The 24,262-nt window shown below is 43.7% G+C and overlaps 1 protein-coding gene across 1 annotated transcript in view; it reads right to left on the bottom strand.

Moving 5' to 3' along the window:
* Positions 1-23,864, bottom strand: part of il1rapl1a (interleukin 1 receptor accessory protein-like 1a) — a gene marked incomplete at its 5' end in the record, with an annotated part of 122,958 nt that extends 99,094 nt beyond the window's left edge. The window contains one exon of the mRNA XM_084544855.1: positions 23,783-23,864. Within this exon, the coding sequence (XP_084400981.1) occupies positions 23,783-23,864 (82 nt within the window). The remainder of the gene's footprint in view (positions 1-23,782) is intronic.
* Positions 23,865-24,262: the final 398 nt, after the last annotated feature.

Raw genomic sequence — 24,262 nt, 5'->3', positions numbered from 1 at the left:
CAGACGTTCTATAATGCACTTACATATCCACATGACACTAAATGACATTAGTGCGCTTCCATCGATGTCAAATAAAAAGACACCCTTTAGCTTTTTAGGACTGGTACAAACAAATAAAGAGATAACTAAATCCTGTTTGGATACAGGCCACAGAGATTAAATATATTCCCCCATTGACGGCCTTATTGACAATCAACTGTGCCAGGGTCCTGTAATCTGAGAGAGGGAGACCAAATCAATATCTACTACAGAATCCAGCGCCTACCTCTCAGATGAGGGTTTAACCCACTCAAACAGGAGCCTGGAAAAGCCCTATCAGCTCCCAGAGGACGACTACCAAACAAATCCCAAGCCCTGGGTTTTAAAAAAGAGAGAATCTAAATAATCATCAGGGCACAGGCTGGCCACAGCTTGGTGTAGTGTCTTTCAATACGGGCTGATGGATGGCGTACGGAGAGGAAGCCGGAGTAGCATCTCCCTCTATACACATGCGAGAGACAACAAACAGATGGCCACGTAGTCAAACACCATTTTCTAAAGGTCGAGCTGTTAAAACAAAAGAACCCAAAGAGGAAATTCAGTCCGCGGCGAAGCTACTTAAGTCGGCTGCATCTTTGCCCGTGTCCAAGCCTACGACTGCGGGGCTGCAGAGGTTCACAGAAATCCCTTTAGGATTACCCTGTATGGCTCCGTGCATGGCTGACGCACAGTCACGAGGAAGACTCAGTGCAGCGAAGAACTCTGATACGGTTTCCTGCTGGCAGCAAGCCAGCATTTACATATGAATAAATATGAGGGGAAATCAAATAAATAAAAGGACAGCAGGGAAAAATAATCCTGTTAAAGATCAAACAGCAGGCTCCATTTCCCTCCTCCTGCCATTCTCTCCTGTCTCAATTTTTCTCCACTTTTTACCTCCCTTAACTCGTCTACGCTCCCACCATCCTCCCCTCCACTTTTCTCACCAATCTCCCAGGCAACTATACCTTCGCTTTCAATATTAATTTCTGCTTCTCCTCATTCTTTTTTTTCCCCTTCCTCCATCTCCTTCTTCCACCATCCTCCATCTCCTTTTCGATTTCATGACCTGCCATATCTTTAATCTCGCTCTTCTTCTCTTTCCCCTACCCAACGCTCACTCGCCGGCCTCGCTCCCTCCCCCTCCCCCTCTCCCTCCCACCAGTGCAGAACTAAATGGAGATTAATGAAGGGAGGAAGATGTGTCTGTCATCCAGACAGTCTGATGCAGCCACCGCAGCCAGTGAAGTACTGGATCTATTCAAAACACACTAGGGGAAGCTCTAACACTGCTCTGGCTGAGGCGGATGACAGATTAGCGCTCCACTTCTATTTAGATGATTTGTAAATACTAACCACACCACTGAAGCATGCATTCCTTTCTATGGCTAGCGAAGTGCGCTGGGTGTTCTTCCCCCCCCCCCCCCCCCTCACTAATTTTCATCCCATCGTTGTGGGATATTCAGAGCACTCCCCAACGTCTCATTTCCTCCCTAAGTTTAAATCCTGACAACTGACAGCCACTGCTGCTCACTTGCCAGTCAACCAGCTCTGATAAGCCCCGCAGGAAATTGACTCGTATTTTAGAGCTACATCTTCCACATCCTTCTACCACCCATTACGCCCTTGGATAGAGGTCAAGCTTTCGCTAATCTCACATGCAAATTTGTGCGCGTTACAGTGTGAACGTCAGGGCGATGTACGAACTATGTCCATAATTCATGGTCCATTACCGGCGACAAGTTTCTCTTAGTGCATGTCTGAACGCAACTTTAGACCGATATTAGCTTTCTTTGTACAGCTGGAGCCGGGCTAAGGCATAAAGGAAGTCTTAAAAGCAAGCAATGATTTGTGTGTGGGCTTTCAGAAATGGAAGCGCTGGAGTCTGCCGCATGCCACGTGAAATATTTAGCATGGATAGCAATAAAATGCTCCGGACCTGCCTTAGCTGTCTTCTTTCTCCCTTTTGTACTGTATTCCCATGATATTACTAACTGAGGTGATGTCATGAATGTGCCACATGTGTGTGTGCGTCCCCGTGTGCATGTGCAAACAGGGGACTGCGCTCATCCAGAAACACTCCACAAACAGCCTGGATTAAACATTAATTAAACATATCTGATGGAGATGATGCATTTACGCGCAAGGTTACAAGCATCAATTAAAACCCGTCTATAAACGGGCCTGTGTACGCCACATTTAACTCCACAATCGTCTGCTCATACCCACACACTTGCTCGCTTATCAAGGCTCACATAGCCCGTGCGGATTAGCAGCTGTTTATGTGTGCTATATATTCATCTCGGTATTGTGTTCTTTCTCTCAGCCTGGCTGGATGGTGCATTCAAGGCGTACACATTTCCTCTGGATTTTTGTTTTTTTTCTCCTGTGGCACTGTGCACAGCAGCCCGGGGAACACAGCAGGGAGGACAGGGCTCATGTGACTCTACTACTAGAGAGAAAAAGGCAGAAAACTGACAGGCTGGCAAACACAGCCGGGACTGCAGTTAAGTCGACAGGAAGACTCCTGTGAGGCCAATGCAGATATGCTTGGAGGAGCTGAATTACATGAAAGCAATCTGCCCAGTAATAACTGACTCCCATTTCTGCATCTGTTACTCGGTTCACAACAACAACAGAGCTCTACTAGGTGGGCTGAAATGACCCACACTGATCAGCCACAATATTGTGTAGATCTCCCTTGTGCCTCCAAAACAGTTGTGACTCAACAGAGAATGGACATGGGCCTCGTGTCTGGCAGCAGATTGTTGTTAGGGGGGAGACTTTGGGACCTACAGTATGGGTTGAGGGGAGGGGCTTCTGCAGATCATCCCACAGATACTTGGTCAGTTTGGGATCTAGTGAATTTAGAGGCCAGTAAAACACCTTGTGCTGTTTTTCATGATTTTTGAGTTGTTCTTTAACCATTCTTATGTGTGTGCCTGTGTCAAGCTGCATCCTGCTGGGGATGGCTGCTGCCATCAAGGAGTGTCATTGCTATGGGGTGGGGGTGTCTGGTCTGGTCTAGGTGGGTGCTACATGTCTAAACAATATCCACATAAATGCGAGGTCCAAACATTTCCCAGCAGAGCACTGTATTGTCACAAGATGGTCTATGTCATTTACTTCTCCTGTCAGTGGTTTTAATGTTGTGGCTGATCCATGTATGCAGTATTCTAAACTGTGCAGCTAAGCTTTGATATATAAAATAGTGACCTAAAAAGCTAGAGGACGGGTTGAAGCTTCAAGGCAGGATATGGCAGAAATTGTCCTTCTAACCTTTCATCTGTAATTAAAAAATCAGCTCATGTGCTTTTGAACCAGCCGGTCCTGACCTTCCTCTCTGGCCACATTAATAAATGAATAAACAATGAATATTTCAACTCCGAAAGCAAAGATCAGGAAGGGATTTCCAGCATTTTATTATATATATTTATATATATATATATATCAAATAATGAGACATACCAACAGCACCTCCACCCACATACACACACTCCCTCTTACAATTTTCTCATAACCCTCCTCCTGCTCCCTTTTCTTCAAAATGCCACAGAAAGAATTGATACCGTTAATTGTCAGGGAGTGATCTCTACATGCCGCAACCCCCACTTCCTTCCCTCTTTTTTTTTTTTTTTATATATGCCTTCAACCCTCATCCTAATCAGCCTGGGGGTAATGCGGACGTCAAGCTTGCTCATCTGTAACTCTTACATGCCGACTGCTGGGACCTGAATCCAACTCACGTCCTGTGCGCCCACTAGTAGGTACGTATGAAAGCCTACGTAAACTTTACAACCACCATAGCATTACAGTATAACGGTAGCTGGTTAGGCTTTACTAAACATACTGAAGTTTGGAGATAAATATCTGTACGCACAAAACCATGCCCCTTCTTTCCAGAGAGAAAAAAAGGCAAGAGGTTCATAAAAAGGCCGGCGAAACACCTCCTGTAGCATCTGCAACACTCTTATCACCACTTCGATTTGCTAATTGAAGGATTAACCAAGGGGAGGCTTGCTAATACCACAGTGAAGCTGTGAAGCTGTACTGCTGGCTTTCCATTAGGACAGACGTTGATAGGAATGCCGAGTGAAAGACAGAAATGGCAGAAATGTCACTCAGTGTGTCGTTACCAAAGGAGAATTACGGCTTCGGGTTACCGGGGGACGCTTTGTGATTACCAGATATGAAATTATGTCCTCTTCAGAAGGGATCAGAAAATCTTCTGATTCATCTTCACTTGGGTATTTACCTTGTAGTTTTTCTCTTTGTGTGCATTCGCGCTGCTCCCGTCATTTTATCACGGCGGTTCGAATTTTTTCTCTCTGCCTACACTTCTGTCTCATTCATATGCTAATATTCTTATTTTAATTCATTTTGCCCTCCCCTTTACTTGCGGTGTTCACTTTCTCATACACTGTGTTAATATCGGCATTCGTCTTATTCCCCTCCCCCCCGCCCGCCCCCCCCCACATTCCTCTTTTCTCTCCTCTTTTGATCTGTGAGCTGAATTATTCAATCTTACCCGGGCTTTTAATTCTCTTGATTGAGCCAATTACCTTCTGGCTGGATCAATGTGGGAAAGGTAATGATTTAAATGGCTGCCGCATAAAGCCACATAACCACCCTGACTGGTGCAAAAGGGAAGGGAAGAGGAGGGAGGAGGAGGAGGAGGGGGAGGAGGAGGAGAAGGAAAGAGCAAAGGAAGGTGGTTTAACAGAGGTAGGGAAATGAATATCCTCTCTTTAACACAACCGTGCATGATTCAGCATGTACATTTTAGTGTCTCATTTTGTGTCCCTGACTCTACCTGCTGCATGCTACAATGTAAAACCATGCAGGGGAGGCAGACTGTGCAAAACTCAGTTTCCTCAGGGATTATCTAAAATGTATGGGCTCTGCGGAAACTGGGTCAGTCTGATCCTAAATGGTGCCATCGTAGCAGAAACCCACTGAGTCTATATCCCTCCGTATCCCACAGACCCTCACTCGCTTGTCATCTTATCTTTCGCACGCACCTCCAGTTCAAGTAACACGTACAGCCCCACGCACGCACTCACATACTGTACACGTGTACGTGTGCACAGACACGCGCGTACGCACTCTCCCCCATCGTTGCGTCTTGTCATCCCCTGTTGAGTGAGCTGTCCCATCCTATTTGGCTTACCTCCTTCATCCTGCTATCTATTATTGATGTAATGGAGCATTGTATCTAAATGCAGCTCTGCCTGTGACAAGCACTTCAGCCTGGAGGGAACCAGGGAAGGAGGCCAACGACTGCGGGCTCCTAGCGGGTTCGCTCTGGGGGCGAGTGTCGGTGCGGATGAATGATTGGGCAGGTGGTTGTCTTGGACTTGGACTTGGCCTGACACAGATATCCTCGTTTGTGTCATCTAAAGGCATTCGAAGACAATCCATGGATGCACAACTTGAGAGGGAGCAATGTCGCTGCTGGAAAACAGGGGTTATGATACGATGAGAGATCCTAAATGCACCTGGAATGAATGAAAGTTGACGAGTAAAAGGAGGGAAATCAGATGACTGGATTATTACCAAGGTACTTGTACTGATTTCAACAACCTATAATAAGCCTGTTACACATATTTAATATGTACAGAACATAACTTAGATAGTAAAGGCAGGTTTAACTTCCCTTTATGTTTGTTTCAGCTGGTTCTTCTGCAGACTATTGTGCTTGTGCCGTCATAACTCAACAAGATGTCAGGGAACATAATAGAAAAGGTCAACTTTTTGGGAAATCTGTGTATCCATTTTCTCGCCAAATAGCGACGAAAGGGTTTGGCAATCTTGGAATCTTTTCACTCTCAATTAGTTTAAATATATACAACATTGTTTTTGCTACCCTATACGAAAGTGAGTTATATGTCAAGATTTAAAAAAACGAATCCTCATTTCTCCTCTCTGCTCCTGGTTTGATAACCGCTTTCCTGTCCCCATTTTCCGATCACCCACTAGCCAAAGTGCAGCACCTTTTTTTAGGCCATTCAAAGTCCTACGTCCATCTGTGCCACTTAACTAAGTACGAGGAGGCCGGCAGCATATTTGGTTACCACAGCAACTGGAGTTGTTGGAGGGGTCGGCGGAGAACGGTTTCCCTTCGAGCGAGAGGACGCTGAAGAGGCATCGGAGGTTCAGGATCAGATCAGAGCATAACGGCCTCTCCAAACCCATCACTCTCATCCTCATCCTTGAACAAGCATGTCTGTTTTCTGTCCAAGTACTACGTGTATATGATGGGCTGTAGTTCAGCTCATTACCCTCTCTATTCCTTTTTTTTTTCTTTCATATATTCCAACTTTACCTATCATGTAAACTTTCAAAACCAGCATTTTTTAAATCATATATCACTACTAACATTACCTGTCTATCATGCATGAATCACTTGTGTTGGAGCAAGTTTATTCTTTACTGAATCATGAAAAGCTCCAGTGATGCTGTTAACAAACACTTGGAATCATAAACACTGTTTTTTACAGGATGTTAGGCTCTAAATCGTCTCCGATGTACACTATGTCTTGAATCTTGAATCTGTTTTTGAAATAATCTGGGCCACATTTCTTAAACAACAATTGGATTCTCAATCTTAAACTGAAAAACCACGTATTTCACTAAGATGAAGTGATAACATAAAACGACGAAGAATTTAAACCATCAGGCGTGTTTCAGGGCTCCTGTAAGCGCAAGAAGTACAAAGGGATGATGTGATCTCACACCAAGCGAATGTGCCAAGCATTGGCTCGTGTAGACATGTAGCACCGACCTAGACCAGACCAGGCACCCCCACCCCATAGCAATGACACTCCTTGATGGCAGCAGCCATCCCCAGCAGGATGCAGCCTGACACAGGCACACACACACAAAAATGGTTTAGGAACAACTCAAAAAAATCATGAAAAACAGCACAGTGTTGACCTGGCCTCCAAATTCACTAGATCCCAAACTGATCAAGTATCTGTGGGATGATCCACAGAGGCCCCTCCCCTCAACCCATAGGACCCAAAGGCCCCCCACTAACAACATTCTCTTACCAGACACCACAGGACACCTTCAGAAGGCCCATGTCCATTCTCTGATGAGTCACAACTGTTCTGGAGGCACAAGGGAGACCTACACAATATTGGGAAGTTGCGGCTGATCGGTGTAAGTGCTAGCTGGTTGCTGGGTTTAGTCTTTGCAGTGTGAAGTGCAACTGTTTGGCCCAGACACAAGCAACGTGAGGTGATGTTACAATCGGCCGTCATTACCAGTTGTTCCTTGATGTCGATGTGTGGTGTCTGGTCTTTTAAATTCAGGCGAATAATCAAGTTTTTGCAAACCGAGGGCAGAGGAGATGCGTCAACCGACAAGCAGAAAAGTGCAGAAACTGCTGCTCCTGTAACCCACACATCTAGTTATGATAATAAGAACCGAAAAAGGATGTGTCAGAAGAACACACTGTACAAACACAAATTACAAATGGATAAGAACATATGGTAAAATTTCCCAAAGCTACATTTATTGCCTAGCAACACAGCAACAGTCACAGATGTACTGCAGTCAGAGCATCCAATGATACAAAGACTGTTCACCAGGAAGGGAACTAAAGGTCCAAACAGCCAGTAGGTGTTCTTGAACCGAGATGTTAGAGGTCTGGACAGTGTGTACATCATATTCTATTTTAAACACAACTCCTGTATCCGAAAAGAGAGTTTCTCTCTGCGTAAGTCCTTGGAAATGTGCACAAATATGTGTCTATATAATGCAGGGTTAGACTACTATAATTAAATAAAAACAAGGCAAATCAAAATTAGCATCAGAATGAAAGTGATTAGTTGATTACGTTAATTGTTAATCAGTAATTATTTCAGTAAACATTTATTCATTAGTCATTTAAGCAAAAAGCAAAAAAAAAATTGATGACATTCAGTTGTAGCCAGGAAACGTGATTATTTTTCATGTTTCATACATCAGACAATTAAAAGAAAAACTAATTGGGATTTAATCCTTCATGAAAATAATTGCAACTGTCTGTACTTTTGCACACGCAGCATTATTCATATGTCCTCAATAAATAAAAAGCAGCTTTATTTGTCATGTATATATGTGTTTTCTGTATTTAACCCATCCAAGTGTGCGCGCTCGGAGCAGCGGCCAGCCATGCAAGACGCCCGGGGATCAGACTGGGGGGCTTTCAGGCGTTTGCTCGAAGCACTTCAGCCATGGATATGGAGGGGATCGACCAGTGACCTCGCCGTCCCAGAGCTGCTTCACTCTCTAACCACTAGCCCTCCGGCAAAATAAGAAGCTGATGGTGTGAGCTGTAAATCTATACTTATATCTTTGTCTCTGAAAAGACTTACAAGATAGATCTCTTGATAAAAAGCTGTTTAAAATTAAAAATCTGCAGGAGTTTATTACTCAACAATACCTTTTCCTCTTACGTGTGCACAAATTCAATTGTTTTCTTTCATTAATTCAGGATTCTTCTCTGCATGCATAATGCTCTCCCGTCTCCCGCCCGATCCCTCCTTTTCTGTCCACTCTGCAACTTCACGCTGCACACTCCTTTAGCCCCTTTTTCTTTATTCAGCACCCAATAATCTGGCGATACCCGCGCCTTCCACCCGCCTGACTCCATGAGGTTTGCATTTCACCCCTCCTCCCGGCTCGCCCCTCTCTCTCGTTGTCAGCCTCCGCCACTCGCCCTCAGATGGCATAATCCCTGTCATATTGTCACATTACAGGAGTTCAGATGCTAATGGCTGCACTGCTAATCCAGCTGCCGGCAATTCTGGACCTGTGCCCAAACTTGCTCTGCCCAGCTCTGTTAACAGCTGTGCCTTGCTCAGTCATGCCAGTGATGCACTGGGGATCACAGACAGGCTGGTTGTACCAGGGCTGGATGTTTAAGCCCCGACACACCAAGATGACAGTCGGACAACTTCAAGTGTCAGGATGCGAGTGACCTTTTCTTGTTTTACATCTTCATCTAATCGGAACACTCAAATGCAGCTATATTTTCACAGCGACGCGATCATCTACGAAACTGTAGAGCAGCAGATCAGCGTGACTGAAGACAGGCCAGCTCTGTATGACGGTATGTTGCTCTTCCTGGCTTCCTAGCCTCCGAGGAAATATTAGCTCTTGCAGTTTCCTTGGAGTGCTGACGTAGAGCGTGTGCCAGCTGGCCTTTGTCCATAGTCTTTGCAGTGGGCTCAAGTGCAACTTTTTGGCTCAAACTCAGGTGACATCAGAGTCAGCCGTCGTTGCTGGTAGTTCTTTGAGGTCGGTCTGATGTGTCCAAGATGTACAGGCTGCTAGTACCCAACCAAGATGAAGATGCAGCTGCAGCCAGGTCCGAGGGGGAAACCTGAAGATCATTTTGCAAAGGATGTAAATGAGATGGAATACTAAATGTGAGGACAACAAAGTTAAACGCAGTGAAGAAAAGTATGAATGTGAACGAAAGTCGGTGTTCCCCAGAGAGGCAGGGACACAACGAGTAGCTTATTGAGCTGCGGATGTGAATGAGCCTTGGCAGGAAATTGTGGTCATTACTGTCTATCACAATCTTTCAAAAATAAACATTTCCCACTCAATGAGAAGCAGGAAATGTGCTTAAGCTCGAGAGCATGTGGCGTTCGTTGTGAAGTTATTCCAACAGCTCTCCCATATATAAGAGGTAGAAAATCAGTTTGTCTATAATCTAAGTAACTCTAGCAACGCTGCTTATCAGAAATTTAAAGTGAATTAAAACCTCCTTCTTTTCAATAAAACATCTGCCCGAAAGCACCATCCCATTAATGGAAAACAGGCATTCAGCTACTTCAAAATAATTCCGCTAATTTGCCTGAAACCTCTGGGTTCAATTATTGATGAATGAAACCTACAAGAGCAGTTGATGGAGTGGGACACAAAAGTGGACTGAATACATGATCAGGGACATGAGGGCCCTTTCGGGAAGGGGTGGCGCGCAGGAGTGGAGAGGTGGTGTCCTTCACCCTTGTACCTCCAGCACTTTCCCACCCATTCTTCTCCCCTCGCGCACACACACACGCACAGAATAAGGATGAGCTTTAGATGAGGTTGATAAAAGTGTTTCCTCTGATGCTAACAAATGTGCGTTTGAGTGTGTGTGTGTGTGTGTGTGTGTGTGTCGGGGCCACTTCAGCTGTATGATGGATGACAAACAGAAGGCAAATGTCCTGTTGATAGATGGGTATGGTAGATCAAAATCAACTCCGACTCACATTGAGCCACAATACAGACTGAACTGATTTGATTGGTGTGTTTTTCGGGAGGCAAAATCAAACCTGAAACCGGGGACGGGCGAAATGAAATGAGGAATGAAGTATTAGATATCGTTGGTTATAAAATCAAGAGCCAGAGCCTTGCAATTTCAGATTTTAAAATTGGTTTGAGGGATGAGATGCAGGCGGCAGCTCTTGCATAAACACGCAAACTCTCATCTCAATCTTCCAGTGTGTAAAGAGGGAGACCTTTGACCTCTCAAACAGAGCAAAGTTTGGAGAGTGGATGCAGAGGCTGTTTATTCAGCTCTTATATACACACACAATGGTGCGCCTCCTGTCTTTGTGTGTTCATGCTGTTTACCTTTCATTAGACGAGGAGATGTGTCTATTACAGTGTACTCTAGACTCCTCAGGTTTAAAGAAGTATATAAATATATAAGAAATAATTCAAAAAGATACTGTGTCACTCCCGATTTAGACAAATTGATGATAGATTTGTAAAAGTGCGAAACATTACTGTCATTTTTTTTTTTTTTTTATTACTTCCAAGAATAAATTGTGGGGTAATTTGTCATTCTGTGACACCCTGCGCTGTGAAGAAAATGTGACTCAGTAAGTGAGTATATTAGACATGCTTCTTCGTTCACCATTACAATAACAGATCTTCATTACATCACTGTATAGCATATGTTACACGGAGACAGCAGTGTGTGTAGCAGCAGCTGGCTAAAATGAACATTCGTTGAGGAAATGAGCTGTTCCTGATGTGCTCACTGAGCCTCTTTCTTTTGAACATTTTCCCTCAAGGTTCGATGCGGACTGCTGAAAGGGCCGCGGGCTCACGGGTGATGAATTCACCCAAAACACAGCACCAACAAGTGTGAGAGACTGATTTTAAATGGAAAAAAAATTCCTGAGAAAATGCGGATGAAAGGAAACTGGGAGTAAAAAGGGGAGGGGGATAGAGCTTTCCTGTTATTTTTAAGTCTTTATTTCTGGTTTGAAGAGGGGGTCTCAGGGTCGCGGTGGTTGAGAATGTGCACTGAGAGCATTGAAAGAGAGAAATCCGTGTCTTTGATTGGCCGAGATTCCCAAAGGACAATCGGTGAGGCTCGAGGAAGCGTCCGAGGCTAATCTATCATTAGCATGCTGAAGGAACGACTGGGACTTGGACAGAGATACAGCAACACGTCTGATTTCCACAGTTATGCATTTTTCACAAACGCCAAGCACCAGCGTTCAGTCAAGTCAGCCTCCAACTGCAGTTATTAAGTATTCTGTTTTACAGGCAACTACACTACGCCACACATTTAATGGCTCCGGCTTCTCGAATGTGAATATTTGCACTAGATCACGGCAAATCTACGCGACACCGCACCGTAAACCGTCTTAAAAAAAAAAAAAAAGGTGTAAACAGAAACACGCACGTAGGATCAAGAGGAGAGGATCAAAATTAAGACGCACATGCTGAGAAACACCGGTTTGATTCAACCAGCCTATTGTGCGGTAAACACAATGAGATCTGTACCAGTAATGAGGGAAGCCAGAGCTGTATTGATCACATGCAGTGGATCAGAGGACCTCTGTCAGTCCCTCAGAGCCCACTTTATACAGCCGGAGAGCCAGGCACAAGCCTCTCTCATTTACCACTTTACATCTATCTTTCTCAACCCTCCTGCCTCTGCATCACAACTTGTCCTCTTGATCCACTGTAAAGGTTCTCCCGCCTTTCACACTTTTTCCACGTCCTTTGTTGTCTCATCTCTCTCTCTCTCTTTCTGCTTCCATGTATCAACCTCCTTATTTATGTAAATCCATTTGCTGTGAGAATGAAGCTTGTCTAATGTCCTGAACACTGCAGGATTTCATGCCATTTCTTCCTGGTAACGGTAGAATAATGAAAATGTAAATAGCGTTAAGCTGGGTAGCTTAAGACAACCTCTTAATGAAGGCGGGGAGAGAGAGAGAGAGAGAGAGGGAAAGAGAGAGACAAAGACAGAGACGAGGAGAGAGTAGGCATTTTTAGCTTCAAAAGAGTCCCCAACGTCACGGGCTACAACGACGCACACAGCAAGCCACTGAAGCATGTGTATGGGAACCAGCTAAAGAAGGGACCTTATAGGAATTCAAGATGTGTGGTAAGAGCTGCCTTCAAACGAAGCCTCAAAGAATATCCTTTCAAATGACATTTCAACTGGAATTCTCAAAACACCATTCATTCCCCCTTTTTTCTCGCGTTTGTTTCTTGAGGCTTTTCCTGCGGTTGGTTGCCAGTCAATCTCAAGGCAACAATCCAAGCTTGTAATCCAAAGAGACGCTAATCAAGCTTTCACCCTGATACCGCTGTCTGTTAGACGACTAAACCTGATATTTTGCGCGAATTGACGGTGTCAATATTCCCTCCGCCTTGGCGCTCACGTTGCTTTTTTCGCACGAGCACTTTTCCAGGAGAGTGAGGGGGAGGCGGTTATGTAAGAGGGGGGGGGGGGGGGGGGGTTCCAGGAGGCCTTCCCTTGAGCTTTGGCTAGAGAGCGAAAGGGAAAGAGCAAAGTAGATGAACGCAGCGTGCAAGCAGAGGGGAAGACAAGAAATGGGGCAGAGGTGGAGAAAAGGTGACCTCCTGTGTGTGCTGCTCATGAAAGGATGGAGTCAGGGAAAAAAAGGAGATGGGGGGCGAGGGAACTGAATATAACGGAATAATTAGTGATTCCAAACAGTGATTAAACAAGAGCGAGTCAGGCAAAGGGAAACAATAGAGGCAGAGAAAAGAATGCAAGACGATTTTGCTTTTGTTTTAGGAGTACCTCCTGATCACAGATAAGTGTTTGCTGTCACCTTTCTAAAATGCCCCGTGCCTCGATACAGATTGTGGATCTACTAAGACTGCAAAACAGCGTGAATGTGTGTGTGTGTGTGTGTCCTTGCTATCCTGCTCAACCTTGGGATAACTCTGCATTAGCACATCAGGCTGTTAAGTCAATCCCAGAGCTACTCAGCCAAACAGACCATTGGCTTGATCTTTGATTGTAAAAGCCTGCCAGGCTGGCAAGTTAATCCCGGAGCATAGTAGGCCAATCAAGTTGTCAGGGCAGGCTCACCGTCAATAACACATTTAGGTCAAACACAAAGGCACGGAGCAGGCTTCTAAAGACATATCTCTATCAAATCATACAGTGTATATATCAGCTAGTCAAAGTATGAATCTATAGGCTACATATGCGCATCCAAGTATGTCTTTAAAAGCTTCTTTTTTTTCCCCCCTGTATAAAATCAATACAACATTGGGACTTTGCTAGTTACCTTGTTATAGCTGCCTTTTTTTATTGATCGCCATCTGAAGTCAGGCACTTGACAACATGAAGCAATAGAAAGGTTACTGTGCAGTCACCAGAACCACCCACATCTGCAGTGGCATAGAAAAATGAACCCCGAGCAGAACGACTAAACAGAAGTGGAAGAAACGGTGGCGGTGGCGGCGGCGGCGGCGGTGAAGGACGAGGGAGGAGACGTGGCGACAAGAGGGGTGGAAAAGAGAGAAATAGAAGAAGAAAAAAAAAAGATAGAAAATGAATAAAGAGTGATGGAGTGAGAACGAGAAGGCAAGAGGCAGACGGGGAGACAGCACTATTTACGGTAGATTAGTTGTTATGGTGATAAGCAGAAGGGAAAGGAAGGGATGTAGTTGTCAGGGTGATGGGGCTGCGCTGGGCTACTAATGATATGTAAAAATAACTGCTTGGAAATCACCCTACCTCTGCAAACAAAACAACATACTAACACACATACACACACACAAACATGCTCAGATGAATACACACAAAGCAGTCTGTTGAAGCGGGCTCCTCTCATTAGCATATGGAGACATACTCAGATTCCTCCCCCACATTCTCAGCATGGAGCTCACTTTTTTGTAAGTTTTTGCTTAATGAGGGATGGTAGATAGATACACACAAACACTTGCAACACAGGGTGTGCGTGTGTGTGAGAGTGTTTATTCCTACGTGTAACAATTGTAGCTCTGCGCTTCCAGAGGTCTAATAACAGCATCTGAGTGCAGAGCACTTTGACAGAAGGAGATGACAGAGGGCTGCGGGTAATTGTAGTTTAAATGGCCTGAAGGGGTTTCTCAGATGGTGGTCTTTGTAGTTTTGGTGCCTGCGGTGTAACCTCTGGGTTTTCAAAAGGCATCTTGTGTAACCACACACGCTTCCAATAAGTGCCAACAAATAATACGTCTCTCTTTCTGTCATGTCATTTTGTACCCAGTTAATACAGTAAGTTCTGTCCAGTAGGTGATTTATTTGAAGCTGGTTGCTGGTCATATTTCAGTGTTTCTGTATTTAGAAAGAGGGATGTTAAACCTATAGTGTGGAACTTTCCAACTTTTTGTTTTCCTTGTGTGTTTTGCTATTTGCCCCCTTTGTTCTCCGCGCATCTGTCTGGGTGTGGGACAGCTTTCCTGGTGCTGGTTCGTTTACTCGCACACCTGAGGCTAACCTACATGCACACCTGAGGCTCAGCTATTCATCAGCTTCCTGCAGTACAGCGTGGCTCGTCATGTTATTCTTCACTACAGTCGGCTCTTAAGAGGTCACTTTGTGTTTCCTGACTTTTTTTAATGACCTTTTGTTTCCCTGCGTTCCACAATACCGAGTCCGTTCAGCTTAATCCAGGGAGCCGCGCTCCTGTCCTCAAGTCTGTCAGCAGTCAGCAACCTGCATGACCCTCTTTCAGCAGCAACCACCAGCCCTCACCATCTTCAGCTTTCCGGCTTTATTTCACATTTAATAAAACCATTCAACCAGTTAACACCAGATAAATATCTCCATTCTGCAGTGTACTGGGAGTTTGTTTTCTGTGTTGACATTCCCACTCTGGCTCACCGGTGGCAATGCATTCACAGTCAATAATCAATGATTGTTTGACAGAGCTGAAGAGGGGAGCAACTGGAGCAAGGCGAGTACGGTGAAAACCTATGCCGGAGAGAGGAAAGTTACTAATGTAACTAAGGTTCTGTGAGTTTACTATGGGATTAATTATGACAACCAATGAGATGTCCAAGAAAATCAATCACCTGCAAGGATTACAATAGTTTTGGCTTTTCCTTGTTTGAGAACACTGAAAGATGGGAAGGGACTGTGGCTTTAAGTAAAAAATAATGAACCAATAATGAATTGAGGGAATATAAACACACGATGGAACGCGTCAGGCTGTTACGTATTGCTGGGGATTTGACTTGTGTACTTGTTCGCTTCCTCCGTGCACCTTGGAAGAATGTGAAATTGTGCCAGAAATCCCTACCACACTCAATTAGGGAGCCAACACACCAACAAGAGAGGCTCAAGGTTTCTGGGAAATTAGATACAACAACTTACTCGCGGAGTACATACACCGCTACAATATCGCAACCATCTAATGCAGAGAAAATTGCCTTGATGTCGATAAAAGTGTCCACTGGCACTTCTCATTTACCAGCATTTAATTACCTGGGAGATTATTTCTGTAGTAGATATAAACCCACCCATTTAAACACACACACACACACACGCACACCGTTACATCTGTGCATGGGCCAAATATTACATTATATTTACTTGTGCCACTAACATGAATGATTCCTCGCCATAATTGCTTCATTATCAGTGGAGACCAGCACACACATATTACACCGCATGTCTCTCCAATCATGGGATATACAGCCTCCAGCTTCCTCAGCACACGGTACCCATCACACTAAAACACACACACACACACACGCTAACACACACATACATACATGCAATTTTCTCGAGCTTGCATTAACTGGAGGGAATAATTTCCGGCCTCTGATGGCCTTTAGATGGAAAACGACAGGATTTAAAAACCTGCTGTATAAATACTACTTATAGTCATGCGTGTTTCTGAATCGTTACCATTCACCTGGCCGTTGACAAAAGACTTGCTCTTCATATGTATCACCGTTCTGTAGGATTCTTACCTCCACACATTAATGCACAACAGTGGCCCAAACCAAAAATATACCAATTCCCTATTGTTTTTTGAGAGATGGCACAATTACCATCTTCCTTGCTCTTTACTTTGGTAAGCCAAATAATTATACAGTCAAATGCATTCCTATACCTTCCAATAAAAAATACTACATCATAACTTTTGCATATTTCACCCTTCTTAAGGGTGTGCCGATTTTGTGAACTGAGCAAAGAGAGCAGCCTTCCTATCCGCACAATGCACCATCCAGGGCCAGTCAGGCTTTCCACTAGAAAGCCATTTAATCTCCAGTAGTCTGCATGTGATCAATCTCCCAGCACAGTGTTACTGCAGTGCTGGCCATTCCTCATCATTTAGAGAGAGAGGTATTGACCAGGCCAGGACAGCCAGTGCATCGGTGTGTGTGTTGTGAGCCAACAGGAAACAATAAACAAAAATTTCCAATGTGTCCTACTTCTGTTTTTTTTTTTTTTTTTTAATCACCTGCATGCACACACGTATGCATTTATGAAATGTGAATGCGCGTGTACACCAGTGGGGCATTCATGAAACTACACGCTAACCAATACACAGCATTTATTTATATATTTATAAAAAGTTCGCATTTCCTCCAGTGTGTCGGCAGGTTTCCAAATAAATGTCTCGTGTGTGTTAATACAGGTGAAAATATTTTCTGCTTATCGTCGATGCATCTTTAGTTTGACATTCGTGCAACGTGGCTCGCACCAAGATAATGCACCAAGGGCGAGCGTAGCATTGTTAATGAGCATCAAATGCAATTGGCTTAGTAATGTGATGCAAAAAAAAAAGAGAGAGAGAGAGAGCGGGAGAGCCAGGAAGGAGGCTGAAACTGCTATAGAAGCGTCGAGTTAAACGTTCAGAGTGATCGGTCTTTTAACTTGAGGCTGGCTACAGTCATATATTAGCGTGTATGGATGTGGAAGAGGACAGCTGATCTGTCAATAAACTATTACGCTCTTTTCCTGCCCTAGAAATGAGAGGGATGAATGTTCAACACAAGCATCCAGGACGCCCCGGGGGTATGAGACAGGCATGACAAGTAGAGGCAAGGTCCCTCTACATCTTATTCGTGTATATTATTTAGCTCGTCTACTTGACAGAGGAATAATATAGACGGGCACATTTCAGTTTTCAAGTGTTTGAGAAATTGCAGGGGAAAGCTATGTAACATGAAGAGGGGAGCACCTTGGCAAATAAATTAACAAGACTGACTGACTGGGTTTTGGATTCCTGTTCTCACACTCGTCGAGCGGTTATTCAGGCATCAGTGCCACAGACTTCATCCCCCACACTGCCTTGGGGCCATGTCAGATTTACAGTTATCCATGGCGGGCTCTTATCAGGGATTTGGAGCGGGGACTTTGCAGAGTCATCTAGAATATTGGCTGTATCGCCGTTTTATCCTCGCTCAGAGAAACAGCAAGAGGCCAAGGTTGGGATATCGCAAGTCACATGAACACAATCACATAGTGCATGCACACACACACACACACACACACACACATATACATTCCTAACTTCCCCTGCTGGGATCATTTGATGGCAATTCCCCGTCATATCAGAGGATGTAGACGCAAGCTGACTGCAGTGGTTTTTGATATAGTCATTTCCTTTCTTCTTCTTTTTAAAATTTTAAACCACCACATCCACATCAATAGGCACTGAGCAAAGGCACAAACCATAGTTCTTTTGAGCATTAGAGGTTCACTGACATATATATAGTATAAAATTACGATAATTATAAAACTGTAAATTAGAATGAAAATAAAAATATGAACCTTTTTATGCCGCAGCTGTTTCTGGCCTGATTATCTTAGATTTTGCATGTCTCAATAAACTCCCATGTTTATTTTGGGGGGAGGACTCGATTGCATTTAAATGAATTTTAGTGTGAACAGGGAGCATTCAACTGTAATTAATACTGACAGGATTTTTGGAAGATATCCTAACAACAAAACAAATATTTGTACTTTGTATGTTGCTGATAACCTTTAGATGTTTTATTTGTGGCATCTGTGATTCGGAAAGGTGAAAGAAAGAGGTTATGAAATCATAAAGACATGAAAATACCTTATTGATGTGTGTTTTCTTCGGTTATACTGTATATTTATTTACATAACCTCATTAAATACAACCGAAATAACTTGCACACTCCACTTTCTGTATTTTAGGCAAGAGAGTGCCTCTCCTGGGTTTAATGTAAGACACAGACAGGTTGCCAGATTCTCATATTAGAGCCGAGTTCAGACTGTTGTTTTCCACTGCAGCATGTTCACCCATCCCTGCAGGCTGTGTTTAAAAGCCATTATTCCAGCTAACAGACCGGCCAGCAGGCCTTGGATGTGTTTAGTGATGTGTATTGTCTGGCCCTCTTATGACATTTGGAGTGCATAAATGGACAAAGTGTTCATACAGTGGTTATCTTTTGTCTCTGTATGGGACGGCGGAGACAACAGAGGCTGTTATGGCGCAGAGTTGCAGCTGTGAGCAATTCATAATCAGGGCTATTGTCTGTTTGTCTTGTGAGTCTGGGGCAGAAGACAAAACACACTGCGCCCCGTGCGCCATTCTTATGATGATACACTGCACTCCTCCTTCGCCCAGGTGACACTGACTGATGGGCGTGAGGAGCGCAGTACTCAGCATAGTAGTTTGGCTCCTCCTCGACACAGCTTTGGTGCCTGGAACAATGTGGAGCTATTCATTGTGACCTCTTGGATTTAAAACAGGGCTGTGTACAATAAATTTGTCAGGAAAGATGTTGGAATAACTGATAAAATGTTGAGTTGTCTAAAGAGAGAAAGTCACCTAAAAGACTGCTTGGGTTCTTGGTTGTTTGAGAAGTATTACCCTATTGCAATCAACCAAGAAATGCTGGAAATGTCCCTTTGTCATTATTGTCTATCGTCCTTCATAAAGTTCAAGACTTATCACAGTTACTTTCAGAAATCTTTGATCTGAGCGACCACTCTTCAGAGCTTTTTGGATTTGGTCCTAAGTCCCCATTCTGCTGAACGTTGTGTCATCTCTAGATAATGTCATTTTTGACTTCAGCTCAATTGGAAGGAGGATATTGCTTCGGTTGAGAGCGAGTGTGTTTTAAAAGACTGGGAGGGGGATGTTGGCTGCCCAAGGTCCGAATCCAAAGGGGTTTTTCTGGTTGACTGACCGACTTAAACCACTTCCACTCCACCCTCAACTTCCCACAGTGATGATTTTCTTGACTGATCTCGGCTGATACTCTGATCCGGTCCAGTGAACGGTGGCGGTGCCAATAGGTGTTTGAGAGGATCCACGGGGGGACGTTTCTAAATTTGCTTTTCGTTTTGATCCCAGGCCTGCTCCAGATTCGTACACTGGAAAGTGAGATGAAAGAAGCTCGGTACTTGGTGCTTGGACTTTCGTGATAATCCACAATGCGCCAAGAACCTCAGAACCTGTGATTGGATTCTAACCTTGATCTTCTTTTTATCGTATTAATAAGTACGAGATGTAAAACTATATCTCTTATTAAAAATGTATACGTTTTAAATGAACTATTTAGGTCATAAATCCCATGTTCCTATGGGAAGTTACAACAGAGCAGACATTGTCATCAAATCTTCTGTCTGACAGCAGCCATGAAAATAGAAATCATAAAAATGAAATCTAATTACAGGAAGGAGTGACTATCAAATATACTTGACAGTTTTATCTGATAAAAGACTAACTGAATGATCGTAAATGTACTTTTCTGTTGATCTAATCCATCTATCCTTTCAGCAATACTTAGACACCACATGTAATAATTCTGACCTTCATGTTGTCTTACATTACACAATGTTTAAGCGTGCATCGTGTTGTGTTTTGTCCCAAAAGTGTGGCTTAGCGTCTGCTGCAAACTGGTAATTGGGTTTGTGAACAGGCTGAGACCCCAGTTAAAGAGTCCCTGTCTTGTCTGATTAAAGTCTGGATCTTTATGGGCAGATCTCCAACAGGGAAACTGGAGCGGGCATACTCAGGTCGGACCGGGCCGGGTCGGACCAAGAAGAGACAATTGGAGTCTGATGGATGGACCCTGACAGCTAGTTTCTGCCGGAGAACTGCTCGAAGTCCCTAGGAGTGAATCTCATGCAGTGTCAGCATAGCCTTGGTCAGTCCACTACACAATCACACCAGGGTGAGCAGAGTGTCATCCATGCATCCAGAGAGCTGCACACAAACACAATAACACTATTTGTTATCTAATTCTGCTGAGCTTGAATGGTCATTAAAAGTGTGAGCAGTACGAAGCGTGGCACAAAGAGTGAGAGAGACACATGCAGCCTCCACACCTTTGGGAAAGTCATTAGCCCGGGTAATACAGGTCCAAGCATACTCCACATTGAATAATTATAGGATTGTGGGGCGCTCCAACACTGGGAATGCCACCCGGACATTGGGAGGGAAAAATCAATTGAATAGTTGCTCCATCCAGCGCCTCTTGGGGGCTAATCAAACCCTCACAGCTGATCCCTTACTCGTAGCTATTCAAGGTTGCGGAGTCAAATTCCCATCTCTTCCCACAATCCTACCGAAACAACAGTATTCCCAGCTGAAGCGCAATGCCCCACAAGCAAGTCATTACAACAGTAATCCAAGCAAAAGTCTCTTTTCTTTGTCTCAAACTTTCTCTTCCTCTCGCCTCTCTGAGTCGGATCAAAAGTTCCGGTTTCAAAGAACAATGGTGTGATAACTACCTATAAATGACTTTGACCTAGGTCCGTGTGAGGGGCCATGGGTGGTCATTCGAAGCAAATTTAATAGCAGCCATGAGAGTCCACCTGCTCCATCTCTTTCATCTCCGGCACATGAAGACAAATGTCCCAAACCTTTGAACCAGAAAACAATCACCCACTCGGGGCTTTATCAGCCAATTAATCTCTTTCTCCCATTATATCTCATCTTTAACGCTGACGCCTAACCTCCATTTCGTGCAGTTTGTCAGAGACTAGTATGGTAAAGAAAGTAAATGGTGGACATTTACTGAAACAAAAATAAAAAATAAAAAAAGGGAATAAGTTAGGTGAATTAACACCACTCGCACAGTCCTTCAACATGTAGAGGAACATATAAAAAATATTGTATTTTACTCAAGATATGTGAACACTAAATTATACTTTATTTGCATGTAGAGGAATTAGCATTTCAAATGTCCACTTCTGGCTTAATTTACTTTTTGTTTTTTATTTATACAGCACCAGTCATTGCTTTAGTGTGTTTCATTGTTTTGTGTGCACATTTTTTGTACTATATATTCGCATGTACACTGGTTTGCATACGTGTTTTCATCCCCGTATGTGTGTCAGAGGAAAAGACAAAGAGAGACTACATGGCAGTGTCCATGTCCCAGTTGCAAGTTTTATGTGTTCTCGTTTGATTTTCCATGCGCATCCATTTATAATCTCTCAGGCAAGCAGAAGAGCCTTTCAAAGTGGCATTAAATAGCCAAACTGCACTGTGACAGTCAATCACCTTTGACCCCACACTTGGGAGGTAATATTGACTTTACTGCTATCGATATCTGACCGAAGGGCCCAGAGGACCCTCTTGATTGATCTGATGTGCTGTCCTGGGTTTGATCTATGTGGAAACCCTCCATGGACCAAAGCCTACAACCACAGCTCATGTGTGTGTGTGTGTGTGTGTGTGTGTGTGTGTGTGTGTGTAGGCGCACACGTGCACTTGAGTGACCACGTACATTTGCATACATATGCATTCAAAGACCTACAGTTCCAATAACACATATCATTAATGAGACGCAACCAATTGAATATTAAAGACAGCTAAACAGTTGAAAAATAGAAAGGTTATCGTCCACTGGATTAGTCATTATGTTCCTGTATTCTCACAGGAAGCTTGTCTTGTTTAATAAATACATTTTGCACTGAAATCTGCAGACAGATCACATTGCATTGATGTTTTTTAACTATTCTTACAGGTCTGATGAAAGTATGATTGATAACAGTACTGTTGGATTAGGTTATATTTTAACCAAATACAGCTTATATGATTGGCGTCAAGTGTCTTACATCCGTAAGACTGTCCAGTCTTTTAAGGACAACAACAGCAACATTAAATCTCATCCCTTGAACGAATGCATGCATGCAGGTCGGTCTGCTCTTCAATTTTTTAGTAGCACCTTGTGGTTTACATTTGAAGGACATTGAAGTAATTGGCAGGTAAGTTTTGGACATATTGAGCCAAAGCCTTAGGGCCTACCCTGTTTTTAATGATTGACTTTAGTTTGTTTTACCTTTTTGGCCAAATTACCGTCCGACTCTTGTGTGGACGCAACACAAAAAGTCGTCTCTTTCCAGTCACGTCAAGTACAGTCATCTGTGCTTGGTTCAGCCGCCGTCTTGGGCTGTGCTGCTATGGCCCCTCTGGATTCTCGAAACGACTTTATAAACCAGGGGAGTAACATTAAGGCTAAATCACTGATGACCAGCGGCACATATAGCAAGTTGGATGTTTCACTCTGTCTTTGGTAATAGCTTGTTTTCCTGGCCTCAGCCATGTTACAATGAAAAGACTAAAAAAACACCGCAAACTTTACAAGGTTGTCGAACATTTATCATCATGATATGATAAAAAAACAACAACACTTCTTAAGTATTATACATACGTCCGTGATTTACTGATCATTGCAAATAATTTCTGCATGAAATAGCAATAAAAGGCCTGCTGTTGCCCCGGAGCAGCAGCTTGTCTTCACAATGGTTTAACAGCCTCCTTAATTCCCCAGTATTCATGTCCATGAAAAGTTTCTACTTTCAGTCTTTTCGCTCTCCATTTTCTCTTGTGACCTTTGCATTTGTTCACAATTGATGTTCAATTTGCTGGCATTTAGAGCCAAAATGAGTTTCACATTAACCCCTGGTGACCCAGTCACTGAGCAATTGGATCATTTGGGAGCTGTCACTCTCTCTAGATTGAGGCAGGTCCGGCTAATTCTTAGAAGTACACAATATATCTTGTCATTAAGTCGCATGCTCCTGAGACACAATCAGACGAAGCTGCGTTTATTGCTAAATTAACAGCTCTGCCATTGTGGTGAGAGCTACATCCTTTGCAATTACCTGCCTATCATCTTTCTTAATAATATTTTTAAAACACATACCAGTGTTTTATAGTAGCACCTGCAAAATCATGGGTATAATAAATATATTTTTTTTTTTTATCACACACTAAACGGAATCCAATATTAACAATAACTACAGAAATCTGAGTTTAAGACTGTGTTGAGTGTACAAAAGCACTACACAACAAGAATTAAATTACACCAATAAAATCCACCAGAAGTCCCCAAATCGCATCAACAGCGGCGCCAGCTGTAGATGGTTGGCGGCCACCGTAAGAGAAAACACTGGAGCACACATTAATAAAAACAGCCGTTGACATACATCATCGCATGCGCGTGCACGGTTCTTCGGACTGGGAGCCACACAAGACGTAGGAGAAGAGAGAGCATAAACTACCTGAGCCTCTCTTGGAGACCACCTTTACACTCTTGGACAGGGTGACGTACAGCAGGATCAGCAGAGGGCTGGGAGGTCTCATCTTCCCTCCCCCGTCCTCACAGCCTGAAAAGAGAAGAATGAAGGAAGGAAGGAAGGAAGGAAGGGGAAGGAGGGACGGAAGAAGAGAGAGAGAAAAAGAGGAAAACAGCCATCAGTCACCGCCCATACATGAGATCAAGTGCCTCCTTGTTGCTACAAGACATGAGGAAGTGTCACCGTGGAGGGATGTTCTGCAAACACTACAGCAAGCGAGAACGCGCACTGCTGCACAAACATTTGCGCACACACATATATACTGTATATATATATATATACACACACACACTATCTTCCACATTCCCCCAGGGGGTCTTTCTTGTAATGATTTTCTTTCATGATTGCAATTGAGACGAGTTATCATTACAGGGATATATTTCACGAAAAACTATTCCCTAAGAT

This window comes from Chelon labrosus (assembly GCF_963514085.1).
Source record: "Chelon labrosus genome assembly, chromosome: 5".
Classification (NCBI taxonomy): Eukaryota; Metazoa; Chordata; class Actinopteri; order Mugiliformes; family Mugilidae; genus Chelon; species Chelon labrosus.
Note: the sequence above shows the minus strand (reverse complement) of the source record. Positions and strands in the feature narration are given on the sequence as shown.